At 35.0% G+C, this 18,100-nt stretch overlaps 1 protein-coding gene across 3 annotated transcripts in view; it reads left to right on the forward strand.

The window, feature by feature from the left end:
• CPS1 (carbamoyl-phosphate synthase 1) overlaps positions 1-18,100 on the forward strand; it is a 191,330-nt gene that overhangs the window by 138,174 nt on the left and 35,056 nt on the right. For all 3 annotated transcript variants that reach the window (XM_025405628.1, XM_025405627.1, XM_025405629.1), the window contains 2 exons: positions 16,340-16,481; positions 17,745-17,810. In XM_025405628.1, coding sequence (XP_025261413.1) covers positions 16,340-16,481; positions 17,745-17,810 — 208 coding nt within the window. The remainder of the gene's footprint in view (positions 1-16,339; positions 16,482-17,744; positions 17,811-18,100) is intronic.

Raw genomic sequence — 18,100 nt, forward strand, 5'->3', positions numbered from 1 at the left:
AATCTGCTCCCATAATCCAGTCACCTCCCACCAGTCCCCATCTCCAACACTGGGGATTAAATATCAATCTGAGATTTGGGGCGGGGACAAACATAAAATCTATAACAGGTATCAGAATAATCAACTCAGCATCCTAGCTTTGAGCGCTGGCCCCCTCAGAACTCAGTATGCTGTCTTTAATACCCGAATATAGTAGCAATGGCAACCCTCGCAAGACTTCTGAAGCAATATCTATTCTTACCAGCTTAGGTAATAACCATTATTTAGACAGCTTTAGCCAAAAAAAAATCTCTTTCCCACTTACGCTCACTGACTTTCTCCTTTTCCACTTAAACTGCTTATTGCTACCCAAGGGTATGCTAGGGAAGCTGACTGTTGTAGGCAGTTCCCCAGATTTATAGGCTGGTGTAGTAGCATTCACTGACCTAGGGTGATAACATATTTACAGTGGATTTCTTTAGGATTTGAGAAGTTTCTTTTTACTCAATGTGATATAAATTGTATCATGTAGGATTCGAATACTTGTTTTGTGTATGCTTTGGAATTTAGATGTTTAATGGTCACCAAAGGTCTTTTAACTTCACATTGTCAGATCACCCTGCAAGGAGTTTGAGGAAAGTTAAGTCTATATAAATTTTTAGTGGAACCACAACATGTGCATAATCTCTGTCCATTAACCTTCACTGTTAAGCTACTCAGATTTTAGTCTAATTTTCCCATACTCACTCTCCCACTGCCAACTCTTTCACTCATTGTGCCCTTCCCATGTAGCATTTTAATAAATACTAAAAGAAAAATATCTTTGATCTGTTAGAAATTATAAAAATCTCACCTCTAGTTCTTTTTTTCCATTAGTGCATAGATTCAGTTTTGGTCATATAAAGATCTCCTGCCTGGAGAGAGGAAGTGCAGCTATGATAAATCAAATAAAGATGTCAAATGTCTTCACCAACTAGGTTCTTCTAATATAGCTAATTCCCTACTGTAACCAAACAATGAATTTATAACTCTTAATACTGAAACTTGAATTTTGATTTAATAATTCTGAATGCCTTCCAAGTAAAGATAATAATCACCAAATTTTTGGACTACATATTAAACACTGTTCTAAGCACATTAGTTTGTTTAATTCCTAACACAACATTAAGAAATCCGTGATCATCCTAATTTTATTGATAGTAAACTGAGGCACTGAGAGATTCAGCAGTTTCCTCTACATCACGTACTAATAAGTATCAGAATTGGGATCAAGCCTAGGCAGGACTCCAGAGCCCGGGATACTTACTATTTAACCCCTTGTATTTGATATCTAAGTACATACTTATATATTTTTAACTTTTTTTATTAAAAAGAAAACATTGTTTTTATGTACAATGTTGCTATTTATGTGAGCAATGTTGTAGATGATGCTTAAAAAGAATACTTACTTACATGTAAGTATATACTTACATACTTACATATCAAATACAATATATTTGTATTTCTATATACAATAGATGACTGCTTAAAAATAATACTTATATATGTATATGCTTATATACTTACATATGAAATATATGGTATGTAAAAATGCATGTAAATATATTAAATACATGTAAACATAAGCATATATATACACACAGGAACAGGTTTGCTTAGGGGTATAGAAACAGATTTGTTTCTAAAAAACAGATTTGTTTAGGGGTGTAGATGACGTCTAGAGGAAATAAGAAATAAGACAACCTAAAACAGACACCTTCAGTATAGAAACAGTAGCCAATAAAGGGGTAATAGTCCTATCATGGTAGAACCAGCATATATAATGAAGGTTTCTACTATATTATTAATAAATAAGCACAGGTACAAACATCCTTCCGTTGGACCCCTCTTGCTATAAGTATGTAAGGAATTCAACTATAATAGAGCCTGTGAGAAAGAACTATTTCAGGACTTTACACCCCAAAGTTATTATTTATAATACCAATCTGGATTGGCAATTTTATACTGAAAGACAATCATGATACTTTAAAAAAAAGACACATGAACAGGCAAGAAAAAAAAAGTAAGAGTACTAATTACCAGCTTTAAGCATCTGCTTCTCCCTCTGGCTGCAACTCTTTTTAAATTTTTTATTTCCTTATTTTTTTCGGGGGGGTTCTTTAGCTATTTCTGACTGACATATCCAGCTTGGGGATTTTATTATACCTGCCTAAATTGTATAATTTTGTTCTTTTACTGGTTAAAACTAAGCTGAATTAAGTTTTGAATCCTTGCTTCAAGTGATGAGCTTAAAGAAGACGGCCAGCCTCTGCTTGTGCTATATACTATGTTAAATTATCAAAGTGAAGGTTTTCCACCATTTATGATGATTGTTTGTCCTTGTGCATTCCATTCATTTTGGGCAATCTTCCTGGAATGGTCCATTTTGCTCTCTTGTTTTTATGTACAATGCTGCTATTTATGTTAGCAATGTTGTAGATGACTACTTAAAAAACATCTATTTTCATTCATTTCACATGTTCAAAAGTAGGAGATATAACCATTGTGATACAATTTATACCATATAAGTATTGGAAGCTAAGATTTGTATTTGTTTCCCTATTGTTGACATAAACTTTCCTATGGATTTATTTACAAATTATCCAGATATTGCTTTTGTGTAATATTCCATAGGTTTCATGTTTTTGGTTTTTTTTTTTTGCTATCCTCACTCTAATAACTTTAGTATTCTCTTTCCTCTTTACCGCTTATAGTCAATGTAGTTAAAGAAAAAAGAGTAAAGTGCGCTTTTGAAGGGTCCTATTTCCATCCGAAATCACTACGTTCAGTGTGATAAACTATGTCCATTGGTGAGTGGTGAAAAATCATAGGTGTGCCTATTGCTTAGGAAAACAATCTAGGACAACCCTGGTGAGTTCCACTTGGGCATTCAAGTGCTAAATTGAGCTCAATAAAGTTGGCCATTTCCCTGCAGCCACAAACTTCTGGCAGATATAATAATGCAGGTGTCACCTTAGCTGGAACACTCCCTTTGAATGTCCTCTCCTACACATGCTAGCTTCTATTGACTTTTTATTTAACTTGCTCACGAGGCATGGCAAAAATCGGGCAAGAACGTTTTGTGCTTATGCTTGATTGAAGCTTCTGGGGGAGAAGTGTCACCTAAGAGTTGTTAGAACTTAGATATAAGGAACAGAAGGGTCAGCACTTTCTGATGACAATGTATATTTTCTGGTAGAAAAAAAAATCAACAATTTTCATCTTAAACTACTAAATATACAAGTAATTTAAAGAAAGATAATATAACATATAATTACATTATAATGTTTGTGGTACTTTACTGTGACCTATTTTTGTGGTAGCATCTATTATTTTGGATATAGAAATGAGAATGGAGATGATTGAACACTTTAATGGAACCCATTAATTTGACTTGCAGAAAATGGTCTTATGTCTTCTCATGTTACTACTAACTCATACGATAGTCTAAGCCTCAGTTTCACCTAGTAAAAACAAAACAAAAGGAAACAACAAAAACTCCCTTCTTATTTTACTGGTCAGTCATGCAGCTAGCTGAATATATACTATATGTAAAGTAATAAACTTTAAAGAAAAACAATCTTACCAGTTACTACATATTACCATTCTATGCTTTCAGTCTTCATACTGCAAGCCATTTATATAATAAACCTCTTCAGGAGTGCTAAAAATTGGGGCGTACATATACAAGTACTTATTTATTTGTAAGAGAAGAGTATTACCATGGGAAATTTTATAACTCTGTGAACTAATGCCAAAAATACATTTTATTTTTAATTTGCTTTTATGTTCCATGTAATAAAAGGATATTTTAGGTGATGTCATAGGTTTGATAAGACTCCATTAATTTTTAAAGTAATAATTTATTGAGATAGATAAAACATTTTACCTCAAATATTTAATGTTCTGAGAGTCTTCATTTGTTATTTAAATAGTGTTTTCATAGTTTTGGCAAATAATTGTGCATTTTTGAATGTGTGAGAGAGTACTTACGAGTCTGGCATGGACAAGATAAATGTTTTGCTTAAAAGGTTTTCAGAGTAATATTCAGATGACTCATAAAGTGCCTATTATGTTTCTGTATATTAATTATTGTATGTTTGATAGTTCATAAGAGTATAGAACTTAAAAATTTTAAGTTGATTTAAAATAACACATACTCAGAATATGTGTGTATATATCTATAGTCAATAATTAATACATTATTCCTATGTTAATGTCTCTGAACTAAGCATCATGGGATATATATTTACTTGATGCCATTTATTTTTATTAGGAACTGTTATTAGACAGTTCTTCTATTCAGTCATTAAGTACTGGGTACCTACTATGTGTAAGGTTTTGTGCTAGTTCCAAAGCCATTTGTTGATGAATAATCACTAGTTATTAGACCAAATGGTATTTGTTCTTCTATTCAGTCACTATTTATTGAGTACCTACTATGTGCTAGTTCCAAAGCCATTTGTTGATGAATAATCACTAGTCATTGAGCCTATAATATAGGTTTATAACCTATGCAAATAGCTATACATAAACAGGACACATTAATGGACATGTGAGAAGCAGAAATATGAATTCATGAAAGTTTAGTGGAGGTTAGAAACAAAAGCTCTGAGCTAACTTACACATGTTATCTCATACAAGTCTCAATGTATAGTTTTTAGAAGGTATGTGTCTCTATCCCATATTTTATGAAAGAAATGATGACTCAGAATGTTCAAGTAAATTCTCCAAAGTTTTAGAGGTAGTACATGTTGGAGCCAGATTTTAAGATCAGAAATTTCTCAATCCAAGGACAATATTCTTTCCTTCAATATATCCCACTGTCATAGGAGGCAAAGGAAGAGAGAATTTAAAATAAATGAAATAGGAAGACAGTTTCAAGAGGATTGCATGGTTTAGAGAGAGAAGAGAGAAACAGAATTAAGTCCTCGTTTGATGTTGGGTAGGTAGGAGTGGAAGCTAGACTATCAGGACCAAATATATAGTGAGAAAGAAGAAGTAGGTAAAGGTATGAATTCTACTCAGGAACTGACAATTTGTGTTTGCTCTTTATCTTATTTATGCTATTTTTCATAACAGTGAAAATCTGACTATGAGGAAATTAAGATAATATAAGAAGAAAAATTAAATTGGATATTAGCTACCTGTTTGTTCATTGGGTGAAACAGTGGGTGCCACACAGTCTTACTTCATTGTTCTGTAAATATTGCATATATACTAACATCATCCCCCAATTAAGTTGTAATTTTCATTAGGGAAAGTACCCAATACCATAATATCTTAATATACTTTTATTATAGGTCTTTCTTAGCAAGAAATTTTGTTAATTTGTATGAGTGCAGAATAGAGTTCACTGTGGCATAAGGTATAAGTCATAATTTCTGAAACAGATACAAATGGTTTCCAAATCATTATTTACCATATATTTTCTTGGGAATTGATATATGGTGTTTTGTATAAACATCAAAAATATTTGTATGATAATATAACAAATATTCTTGGTAGAAAGTGAAAATCATCATTTCTTCGTGATGGGAAAGGAGGGAGAATTGTAGTGGAGCAAAATGCAGATGATTCCTGGTTGTTCAAAGGGATTGAATTCACAAAATTCACAAAATTATTAATTAGAAAATACATAGCCCAATATATAAACTGACTGTGTTGGGAAATATTGTAGACAAACATCTCTAGGTTTTAATTTTTTAAAGTAGTTATGTATCTACTAATTAGCTAGGATGGCTCTGAATAAACTGTTTTTTAATAAAAGTAGATTTATCTAATTGTTTTATATTGTCAAAGATTATATACATGTAGGCATTATAAGTATATTGTGAAATCTCTAATTCTTGGTGAGAACTAACCAGTGTTTGTGTACTCTTGATCTTCAAAAATTATCCACGTTTTCAAATTTTTGCATTTTCTGAGAAGTTTTTGTGAGAAATATTCACAGACATTTTCAACTATATGAAAGGATATTATTTTATTAACCAGTGAAGAAGGTTAAGACAAAAATAAATACTTATTTAAAATACAGATATCTACTGTATTTCTCTGGTGATGTTAAAGTACATTTCTATTATAATAAAGGTGAAAAATATCACTATCCTATTTTTCTGGATGGTGAAACTGAATCACACGAGGTATCTGTCATACTTTATGTCTCACCAGTCAGAGGAAAGCAAGGAATCTAGCCCAGGGCTCCCACTTTCAGTTTTAGTCACTAACCCTTTTCAAAAGCTTCTTTTTCAAGATATGACTTTTAAATCAGACAGCTGGAGATCAGTTCCTCCTTAGCTGTCAAGTTGTGAGCTGCCTGCATTGTTGACCCCACTTACAGGGGAAACATTGTGAGGAATTTGCCCTTTTCCAAAACTCTTGGGGGAAAACCCAGGAAGTCTGGCAGGGAGAAAGCCCCAGCAAGTCACCTTTGAAAAATGTAAACAGGATTTTCAAGGGTACAAAGACCCAGGATGAGAATTTTCTTTTTAAGTTTTACTTTATTTGTAATAAAAGATTGCATATATTTATACACAATATATGTCTATAGATAGATTTTCTTTAAAATACAAGTACCTTGTCTTCCATGTTTAGGCAGGTATGAGTAAAACAACTCTTGAGCATAGAATGGAAATTAAATTTACACAAAATAGGCTGCCAGAGCTATAATTACAGAAGCTGGATAATTAGTTGCTGACCCCAGAATTTCTTCACCTGGTAATTTATACTTGAGATGCCTTTATGGGGCATAAAACCTTCGAGTCTGACCTTCAGATAGTCACCCATTTCGTACCCAAAGAGTATAAGGCAGCGACCACGCCTCCCGACAGTGGAGTAAATGCCTGAGAGCGCTCTCTCTCCAGAAGATCAATTTTGATTTGCAGGGAGTCAAAAGTGTGGTGGCCCTTACCACCTCAAGGTGTGAGTACAGAAATACTCCACAGGAGAGGAAAGAAAACAAAGAGAGCTGAGGTGCTGGGCCAAATGTAGGTGACTTGCTAGTTTTGCTCTGCTAAACTTCTTCTGCTTCTTCTCTTCTTCCTCTTCCTCTTTCTCCTCCCTGTTGGTCTGTTTCTTTCCCTTCTTCCTTTTCCTCCAGCAATTGCATCTATTAAGCACTTATAACCTTCTTGGTGTTGTGCTGAATACGTACCACATTTATTATTTTATCTGACTGATGAGTCTTTTTCTCAGGATGGTGGAGTATGACTGCAGGTTTTGGGCAAAGGTATTTGCCTTTCTGAGGTTGAAGTAGGCATTTTGACACTATTTGCCTATATAACTATACTGATGATAATGTAATGGCCATCACAGCAATATCCACCTGGCAGTATCAAATTGCAGCTACTTCTTCTACCCCTCCCCTTCTACCCACTCTTCAGCTGATAAATTGATGAGTATACAGTTGTAGTGTCAAGTGGATAATTTTTGCTTTCATGGATATTAATGTGCATTTTATATGTTTTCTTATAAAAAAACCCCTGATAATAAAGATATCTGCTTTCCATGTAGGTAGTAAGCCTCATATCAACATAGATTGAATATGACATGTCACTGGGAATTTAATTCTAGAATTTTCCCACATCCTCCTAAAAAAAACTTCTCCTTTTCCTCCTTTCTAAAAATGGCTTACATTTTTTCCTTCAAGAACTAGAAAAATGTAGTCAAAAATTATTCTTATATATCTTACATTTTTCTAGGAAAAAAATATGCAGTAGTTATTAGTAGATAGGCTTCTGTTAAGTTTTTGGGAGGCCAAAACAGGCGGATCACGAGGTCAGGAGTTTGAGACCAGCCTGGCCAACATAGTGAAACCCTGTCTCTACTAAAAATACAAAAATTAGCTGGGCATGGTGGCGGGTGCCTGTAGTCCCAGCCACTTGGGAGGCTGAGGCAGGAGAATCGACTGAACTGGGGAGGTGGAGGTTGCAGTGAGCTGAGATCATACCACTGCCCTCCAACCTGGGCAACAGAACGAGATTCTATCTCAAAAAAAAAAAAAAAAAGTTATTTATTTTAACAAGGCTCTACGTACTTCTTTCTAGAAGTCAAAGAAAGCTATATTCAAAGTTATATTTATGTATTTGTTGCTTGGTACAACCTACGTGATGTTTGGAAAATTGCTCTGTGGAAACATGATGATTTAAACAAAGATGATAGAGATGTTTTAAAATATAGGACTTTCAAATAAATGTATTTGCAATAACAAATTATAAAACATCAAAGAGTGCCCATTCAATCCCTATTTTCTATGAGGCCTTATAAAGTGTTTCTTTTTATCTGTTAGATTTAAATTCTGTACACATAAAAATCTTATATTCAGGGGAAAATCAAGAGTTTTGCTTACTGAATACATCTTTATTTTGGGTAAGGCATACATTGAATAGATTTAAAATTATAAATAAATGTATTCATCAGAAATAACAGAAACAATATTTCATAGTATGGACTTAACCCTTTAGTCCAATTGGCTCAAGCAAAAGCTATTTGATTGGTATCAGCATGCTTTTTTTGAATATAACAGAACACTTTCTTATCTATGAATTGACATAACTTACTGCTTTGGTTAGGCGGTTTCCATTTGTTTTTCATCTTGGTAAAGACGAAAGGTAAAATTCAAATTTGGTAAAATCAAGGGCAGAGAGAGAGTCACTGCATCTTAAATTAAGAACCATGGCCCGGGGGCGGTGGTTCACGCCTGTAATCCAGCACTTTGGGAGGCCAAGGCGGGTGGATCCTGAGGTCAGGAGATTGAGACCATCCTGGCTAACGCGGTGAAACCCCATCTCTACTAAATACACACACACACAAAAAAAAATTAGCCAGGCATGGTGGCGGGCGCCTGTAGTCCCAGCTACTGGGGAGGTTGAGACGGGAGAATGGCATGAACCCAGGAGGCGGAGCTTGCAGTGAGCAGAGATCGCGCCACTGCACTTCAGCCTGGGCAACAGAGCGAGACTCTGTCTCAAAAAAAAAACAAAAACAAAAACAAAAAACCATGAAAAAACAAAATGTGGTTTATTAAGGCTCAAAAATTGCAATTAGCCCACATTAAGCTTTTTTTTCATCATCATTCCTTGTATTCATAGAGCATAATTATGACATTATATTCAATACTAAATGAGTGGCTTTACCAGATTAAAAGTAATATCATGATATTTCTGGATTATTAGGGTCATTAAAGATTAGCAAAAAAGAAGATGAAATTCAGAAAATTAAAACTTGCCTATTTAAAGATGTCTACTTTATCAGTTTCTCATAAGGTTTCCTTCTTAATGTTGATTTTGCTGTTATTATTACTAGCCTTTAAGGTGAAATATAGTTTTACGTATGCCATTTTTTGAAAACGATTACTTGTAACATTTTAGCCTTATTGTGATAGAATCTGGGTCCACTTAGCACTATTAGATAATTTTCTTGATGCCATATTTTCATGTGAACATTGGATCTAGGTATTATTTGCTCTGTACAAGAAATTTAAAGATTCAGGTCTTCTTAAATTCCTTCAAAGACCTCATTCCTGTATAGAAACAGCCGTGGTACTCAAAAATTAAGACAAAATAGTAGTGTCTACCCAATTGCCTGGGTTTTTATACTTTGCTTTTCTAAATGCCCCTCCTATTTTTGAAAATTGTCTTTTGCATTTCTCTTAAGGAAATACATAGTAACTTGTCTCTCTGAATGAAGAGAGGTGGCAAATAATTTCTCCACTGATAGCATTATTGTGATTGTGGCATGGTCTTGAACCTATGAAATGCCAAAAATAATAAGTGAAGCAGTAAAAAACTCAAGAGAGAGGCTAGTGAGGGTTTGTGAGGCAGAGAACATATATCTTACTCAATTCTCTTATTAAAGCAGATGTCATTACTGAACATCAGGCTTAGTTTTTTTCTGCCATTTTGGAGTGTTTGTTTTTTTCCTTTTTAAAGAGGATAATAATAAAATTGCAAACCCATCCCATAATTGTAGGCCAGGTGGAGTGCTCATTTTCACATTAGAGCTTGTGCAATCTGGAGGGGAAATTTGGTTTAGTATTACTTGTGAGTTGGTGGATCAGATAAAAGCCAGTCAAGTGGAAGAGAGGACTGTGTGAAGTGCGCCGGCTCCTCTGATAATTAGAATGCTGCAGGCGTTCCTCCAGTCAGCTAATAGATTTCCCCAGCTCCTCTGTGCCAGGTGAAAATTTCCTCATTAAGGGGAATTTATTCCATTTCCTTTTATCATTTATTATTGAAGACTAAGTGTGAGTGGAGGAAGTTTCAGAGATGACAGGGAGGAATTTTAAACAACAACAACAACAATATCTACATTGGAAGTCTTAGAGAGCGAAGAGAAAGACTTGTATTGTTTGTAAACCAGAGAACACACCAGAGACTTCTTGCTGTAGAAGCCGAACCATGCTGTCTCACCATTTGAAGATTATGGCAGAGTGTGTAAAAGTCTGATGGTCTGGGTTTAAGACCTTTTTTTCCCCTTCTAAAATTTCAAACTGTCATTTTGTGCTGCTAAGTAGAAAGAAACTGAAGATTATGAAAAGGCCGGCATCACAGCCATTTGGTGTGTTGTTTTATTGTATAGATTCTATTATGCAATGATGAAAGTCTAACCTTTTGTAAAGTTTGCCCTTGAACTCTCAAAGCAAAGCAAACTGGCAAGGGAAAGAAAAGTTGTGTATATAATAGCATATTTTAGAGGACATTGTTCTGAAATACAGATTTAATGTGTACATGTTCAAAAGAGTAAAAATAAACATAAAATACTAGTACATACAAACACATATAAAATAACAGAAGGATAATTTATTATGCATATTTTAAAATTGTGTGCTTTTGTGCAATATGCTTTCTTCAGCTGATCACATTTCTAGCTGGGCATAAAGCTGTCTTGATTTACAACATAATATAAACGGAGTATTCCCTATTGAGGTTTCAAAAAGCAGTGTTGAATTAGAAATTCAGTATTTATATTTCCTTTAGTAATTACTCTGTTTTGAGTTTGTTTCAAATTAAGGTTTTTATTTTTCCTTCAGAAAAATAAAAATGTTATAGCCTTGTTTCAAAAATAAGCTTTTACCTAGTTTAATTTAAAAAACAAAACCAAAAACCCACTGTGATAGAAATTCTTTTTGGCAAAGAAAATGGAGGGAGCACAATGTGGGCAGATAAAGATGAGGAGCATCTATCTGAGTCTCCACATTATTAAATGAGCTTTATGTTTGCTTAAGATTATTCATCTTGTATCTGACTCTGAGGAGATTTTACCTGATCTAAATCACTGCCCCACAACTAATGAATTGTGTCTTTGAACTGTCTTTTCTTTTTCTTTGATTATAATGGGACACAAAATAAAATTTTGTATCAGAACAAGCTGGGACTAAAGTGAATTTTCTTCTGTGTGTAATGACATATCAGCCAGCCTGGTGTTACACAGAAGAGAGAAAACAGAGGAGAGGAAAGGTGAGGACAATACAGAGAATTGACCGGCTTCCTGTCTTGGCCTTAGGAGTACCTTGTGGAATTAGGCCGCACAGACTGTGGGAAGGGATCTAACTTGTCTGTGCCTCTCTAATGGCCGTGGTGGGTCAGGATCAACAATGATTTCTCAGTGAGGAGGATTGCTAAGTACTTTGCACTATTTCATGATCATGTCTAAAGAGCAGAAATAACCAGAGAGACCATGAATACTATAGAAATTATATCACTTTGAACATCCAATGATCACACATACCCAATATCTGTATTCAAATTAAGGCAGATGAACATGAATGTACTAATATACAATTTCAATTTAATAATTCTAATTTTCAAGACATTTTAAAATATCGTATTATGTTATTGATCTAGTTATTTGAAAATTGGGCAGACGTTAAAGCAGTTTTTGGCTCGCCAAGAAAATGTCCTAAGAATCAACTAGTGAGATTAAAATATGCAATGTGCAGGTCTAGCTTGGTACATCTGTTTCAAAATTCCCACCTGGTATGATTTAAGGGGATGGCTATGTAGAAAGTTTTCACTCCCATTCTGAAGTATCATTCACAATCATTATTTTGTGTTACTGTTATTCTTCTCAGACTTTTCCTTTAAATTATGAAAACTCTCTGGTGTGGGAAATGCTACGGACTGGGGAGCAGTAACAATTGAGTTAGTCTGATTTACAGATGACTTTTTTTCCGTCACCAGAGCTGAGTACAAAATTAACTCACTTCACTTTTTAATGCACAAGGCCAATTCTTATCAATCAAAATTTTCTTTCTTCTTTCTCGTTGTCCCTTCTTTCTTATTATTTTTATTTCTTTGCTGGTAAGTGTGTCCAGTTTTATTTAGTAGGTATAGGAGGAAGACTTTGTATATTTTCTAGAGATATCTACATATAATCTGTTAGACTCTTGTGGTGAAAAAGAACAAGATAAATTATGTGTATTCCAGAAATGAAAATACTACATTCCTGCATGAAAATACTGCATTGCTGAATGTAGATGAAACAAATGCAAATTTATTGCATCCCTAATAGAAATGTGAAGAATCTAAATTTTTCTTATTTAATACCATTACTTGTAATTTTCATTTTAAACAACATAGCGACCTTTGAAGGACTGACTGGTATTCCATGTAAGAAGGAATGCAAACAAATAATTAAAGACCCCCTAAAAATTATCACAACAAACAAATAGAAAAACCTGACTGAAAAAGCTAAAGATAACTACATGACTTCTGGTTATCTTAGCACTTGAAGAACCTGCACTTGTGGTGCTGCTGTGTTCGCCCATGGTCACAATTATAGATGTGATGGTTCTTTTCAAGGCATGTGTCTTACGTGTATCTGGATGACTGTTCTTCAGAGTTAGGATTTTAGTCATTTAAGTAAAAGTGGTTATTGTTCTAACTTAGAAAAATAGCTTATTTGTCAAGCACTTCCACTGAAACGCTGAGTGCATACTTGCACATAAACAAATGAGTAATTGGTTTGGGAGCATATTCTTGGCAAGGGAAGTAGAAACATACGTTTCTAAAACAAATAGCAACAATAACAAAAAAAAGGAAATCTTTCCTCTACTTTTAAAATTAATTTCTCTCTCTCTTTTTTTTCCCCGAAACTAAAAGTAACCACAAACTTTGGTTTTTCTAAGGCTCTCTGAAGCTCAAAAGTCCCCTCTTGGGTAAAGCCTTTCCAGACTTCCCCACTGGAAGCTGGGGGCCCCTGCCATAAGCCACGGCATCAACTTGTGCACACTTCTCTCATGGCACCTCTCATGATGTAGACATATCAATGGCTATTCGTGCTTCCTAACATCCTCTGACCTCCTAAATGTAAGAATACAATATTTCATCTTCCATCATTAATATAGGCAGCACAGGTCTGATACAGAGCACATATTCACTAAATGTTAAAGCACTAATGAAAGAATGATAATGAATGTGGCTCTACCCTCACCATCCACTTTCCTGTACACTCTTTCCAACTACAAATCCTCAGTATGTTTCCCTTACGTGCCATGTCCACTGTTGCTCTCAAACAATAGCCAATACTATTGCCATTGTCTATTGTACATCTATCAACTCTTTTATCTATATATAGTTGAACTTTCTTTTTTCTTTTTCTTTTGAGGTGGAGTCTCACTCCATTGTCTGGGTTGCAGTGCAGTGGCGTGATCTCAGCTCACTGCAACCCCCACCTCCTGGGTTCAAGTGATTCTTTTGCCTCAGCCTTTCAAGTAGCTGGGATTAACAGACACCTGCCACTATGCCCAGCTAATTTTTTGTATTTTTAGTAGGGATGGGGTTTTACCATGTTGGCCAGGCTGGTCTCAAACTCCTGACCTTGTGATTTGCCCGCCTCGGCCTCCCAAAGTGCTGGGATTACAGGTGTGAGCCACCGCCCCCGGCCAAATTGAACTTTCTTTAAAGATCTGTTCTCATCCCTCCACCGCCATAGTATTTCTCAAGTACAGTCTTTCACACTATTATCTTTCTCTGGGCTCACGTAGCACCACGTAGCTTATCCCTCCATAAAGTGTTTTGAATCACTATCATTTCATTGTCTCAAATATTGCTTCCATATCTTATCGGGCAGCACTGTTCAGCAGAAATTTCTGTGATGATGAAATATTCTATAATCTGCACTTTCTGACACTGGAGCCACTGACCATGTGTGGCTATTGAGCACTTGAAACCTGGCTTTGGTGACTGTAGATCTAAATTTTTAGTTGTAAAAGATTTAATTAACTTTTCAATTTAAATAACCACATGTGGCTAGGGGCTGCTATGTTGGATGGCACAGTTCCAAAGCACAGGGCTTGGCACACATACTAAGTCAGCAATAATACTTAATATTGGATCGCATTCAAGAATTTAACAGGAAAATGCATTGCTCTGAGAGAATGCTTAACAAATACTTGGGAAAACTAAATTCAAAATAAGAATAAAAAGAGAAGAAATTAAATTCAATGGGAGATTTAACACACTGATTTGAGACAGAAGGGAGTTTAGGTGCAATAGGAAAAGCAAATTGACTAGGAAGAACTGTAGCTGCAAAAATTTAAACTAATACTGACATTGGAAAGTCAGAGAAATAGCCATTATATACGCCAGCTTGATTTTTCTTCTCCAAACTCACAATATGAATTAATTAAAGCAGATTAATGATTAGAATGAACAAAATGCAATAGATTTAATCCAATTACATTTTATTAACAGCATTTCATGAAAATGTTTTCTTAATGCAAGTTAGTTCTTCTGGCAATACACTATTTTAATTTCATTGTATTGACTATCAAACTATTATAATTGAATTGTATTGTATTAACTATTACATGAAATAGCTGGCCCACAGGTATCTGGTTAAAGATGCTTTTACAGTAGTATTTTATTTTTCTTTCCCTTAGTTCTTTACAAATTATTTTTGCGTGCATTTTGAAATCTAGTTATGAGCTAATTTCAATCATTTCTTTGTCTTTTCTATAAAATAAAAACCTAGGGAATTGAAGTTTTTATATTTATCCTTCATTTATATTCATAAATTATATTTATAATTAATTTATAAAATATATGCATTTTATTTGTGTTTACATTACTTATATTTATCCTTCATTTATTTATTTTCATCAATGTTTATTGAATGCTCTCTGTGGGCCAGATAATGTGGTCGATTTGGGGAGTAATCTGGTAAATAAGCCAAATGTCTTCTTTACCTTTATGGAACTTAAATCTAGCAGGAAAAAGCCTGATTGATGAATAAAAGTTAAGAGACATTAAAAGTATCAGGTGATAATGGACATGCTAAACTGTATGGTTCTATGTCCATCGCTTCAAGCAAAAGAGGCAGTCAAAAGCACAAGAAGTTCAGCATGGATGAGAGCAAACCAAAAGGCTTCACAAATGAAGCTTGGCTTTAGTTGGACTTTGAAGGGCTGCTGAGGGTTGGGTAGAAGTTGAGAAGGTAAAAGGGATGTCAAAGGTGTTACAGATGAGAGAAACAATACAAATAAAGTACACTATGGACAGGAGCAGGGGGAAAATAAGACAAATCTAGTTTGAGCAGAAAACAATTATAAAATGACAAAACTGTCTTCTCAACGTAGACCGATGGGTGATATTAGTAAGTAGAGGTGATTTATGGAGAGGATATCCAACCTGATGCAATGTTGGGACGCCTAGGTGAAGATGATTCTCGAAGCTCATATGCATAAAGACCTGGAGCACAGATCAGATGTTGGAGAATAGGCCATGGATTTGGGAATCACCAACCAACCGTGCAACTTGCACCCATGACAGTGGCCGAATTTAGAGAGGGAGAGAGGGAAGACAAAAGCAGGTAACAAAGGGTAGAGCCCTGGCGGGGGAAACCCAAACTAGTAAATGGTAGTTGTGAGTAATAAAGTAGAGTGAGGAGTCACTTTATTGGAAGCCAGAATATCTTTTTAAAAAATAGATAATCAAAAGGGTCTTGTGATGACAGGTTGAGGAAAATGAAAACTGAGAAAGGGCTCCTGGATTTAGAGAGTGAAGTCTCCGATTATTACTAATGAGCACATTTATTAGAACAGTAAATGCACTTGCCATTTTTTATAAAAGCAGCAGGGAAGAGGTCACATAGAGTGTGAAAGCAGGTGATCAGAGATTGTCAGCTTTGCAAATAGAAGACTTCATAGAGGCTGGAAGATTGAGTGGGTTCGTCATTATTTGTGTATTTTTAAAAGACAACAGGACTTAAATATGTTTGAAGGTGGAAAATAAGAAGCCTTGGTGTTTTTGAAATTGAACTTGTCACTGCTTTTTATTGTGTTTGGTCTAAACTTGAATCTCTCTTTTCTATTAAATCCTAGTGAGTCCATTACCGAAGAAACCCTGAAAAGAGCAAAGGAGATTGGATTCTCAGATAAGCAGATTTCCAAGTGCCTTGGGCTAACTGAGGCCCAGACAAGGGAGCTGAGGCTAAAGAAAAACATCCACCCTTGGGTTAAACAGGTAAAAGAGTTTCCTTTTCCCTCCAACCCCTACCAACAGGATTTCTGTGGTAAAATGTAGGCACCCATTCAAAAGGCCATTGTCAATAAAAAAAGGAGTGGGATTAAGAAGTGACACTATTCATCTGGTTGATGCTCATAATGTCACCAATTTTATTGAGCACATGATTAATTTTTACTTAAAAGGGAAAGAAGGAAAGGGCACTAGGCAAAACAAAACAAAAATTTAAACTCTCTCTCCTCTGCTTTTTGACCTGTGTTCAAATATGTAAGTAGTTAAGAAATCCTTAGTGTAATAGAAGGACTTGAAATTTCCTAGCATGGTGGCTGACCCTCTTGAAAATAATAGTTATCTCCTTTGGCACTAACTTTTTACAGGGTAATACTTTATATTAAGTGCCCCATCATTATGGTTCATTTAGTATTCATTGTGATAGGGCTGGGCATAATGAGCTCATCTAGTATTCATGACAATCACGCATGAACATTCATAGGTGTGCTGTTGTGATTTTTTTTTTCCTTTGGCCTTTAATGGAAGGGATGTCTTGGTTTAAAGTACCACCAGCTGGTTTTTGTCCTTTAAAATCATTGACTTTTCTCTGCATGCTCCAGGGGCACATGCATACCCTTAGGTCTCAAGCTTGATGCTAAATATTTTCCACTCAGCGATTATTATCTTTCTTCCTTCTCACCTGCTTTACACCAGCTTGCCCTGTCGGCCCCAAATTCTTGCTCACTAAGCTGAGTTACTGGCCCTTGAGAGTGGAATTGATTTCCAAATATGTTCAATGAGATCTTGTTCTCCCCCCTGTTCATCCCCTATGGCTTTATGGTATTTGTGTCATCCGAACACTCAGTGCCACAGGCAACTTAAATCCTGTGCATTAATTTGCAAACCAAAGAGATCCTTATATAAAGGTTATTTTACTCAGATTTTAGATTTCATATACAGCTGCTTTTAGAGAGCTGGTTGGGTAAGTCTTCCTAGTAACCAGTTGACTATAGGACCACTTTGCGATGTTCATGGGAGATACTGCTACTACTAGTGATCCAACGCCGTGTTTCTCAAGTGATAACTAGACCATATCACTATTATCTCTCTCTTATTTTCAGAATTAGAAAGCAATTCCATGGGTCATACATTTTCCTGTCTGCATACTTTACAGTAATAGGAATTAAAGGAATATATACATATATAAAGCAAAAAACATTTAGTCTTGAACAAATTATAATAACATTCTTGTTTATTTGTTTTATCTTACAGATTGATACACTGGCTGCAGAATACCCGTCAGTAACAAACTATCTCTATGTTACCTACAATGGTCAGGTAGGAATGGGCAAACTGGCATATCCAGAAAGCACTAGATTTGGTAGACAGTTCACACTAGGGAATATATATTTTTTACCTCTTTGGATATCTGGGTAATAAAAAATGGCATCATGTGTGAGATATGATTATATGTTCCTGTACTCAGTCTTTTAAGAACTGCCTTAAGATAATGAAATCAAACAAGTGAAAAATTAAGGACAATGACTATGTGATCATACAATTATGCCATGTTCTCATGACTATTTAAAAATATTGTGCCATATCTATTTTTTATAAATAAGTAGGGC

This window comes from Theropithecus gelada, chromosome 12 (assembly GCF_003255815.1).
Source record: "Theropithecus gelada isolate Dixy chromosome 12, Tgel_1.0, whole genome shotgun sequence".
Taxonomy (NCBI): domain Eukaryota; kingdom Metazoa; phylum Chordata; class Mammalia; order Primates; family Cercopithecidae; genus Theropithecus; species Theropithecus gelada.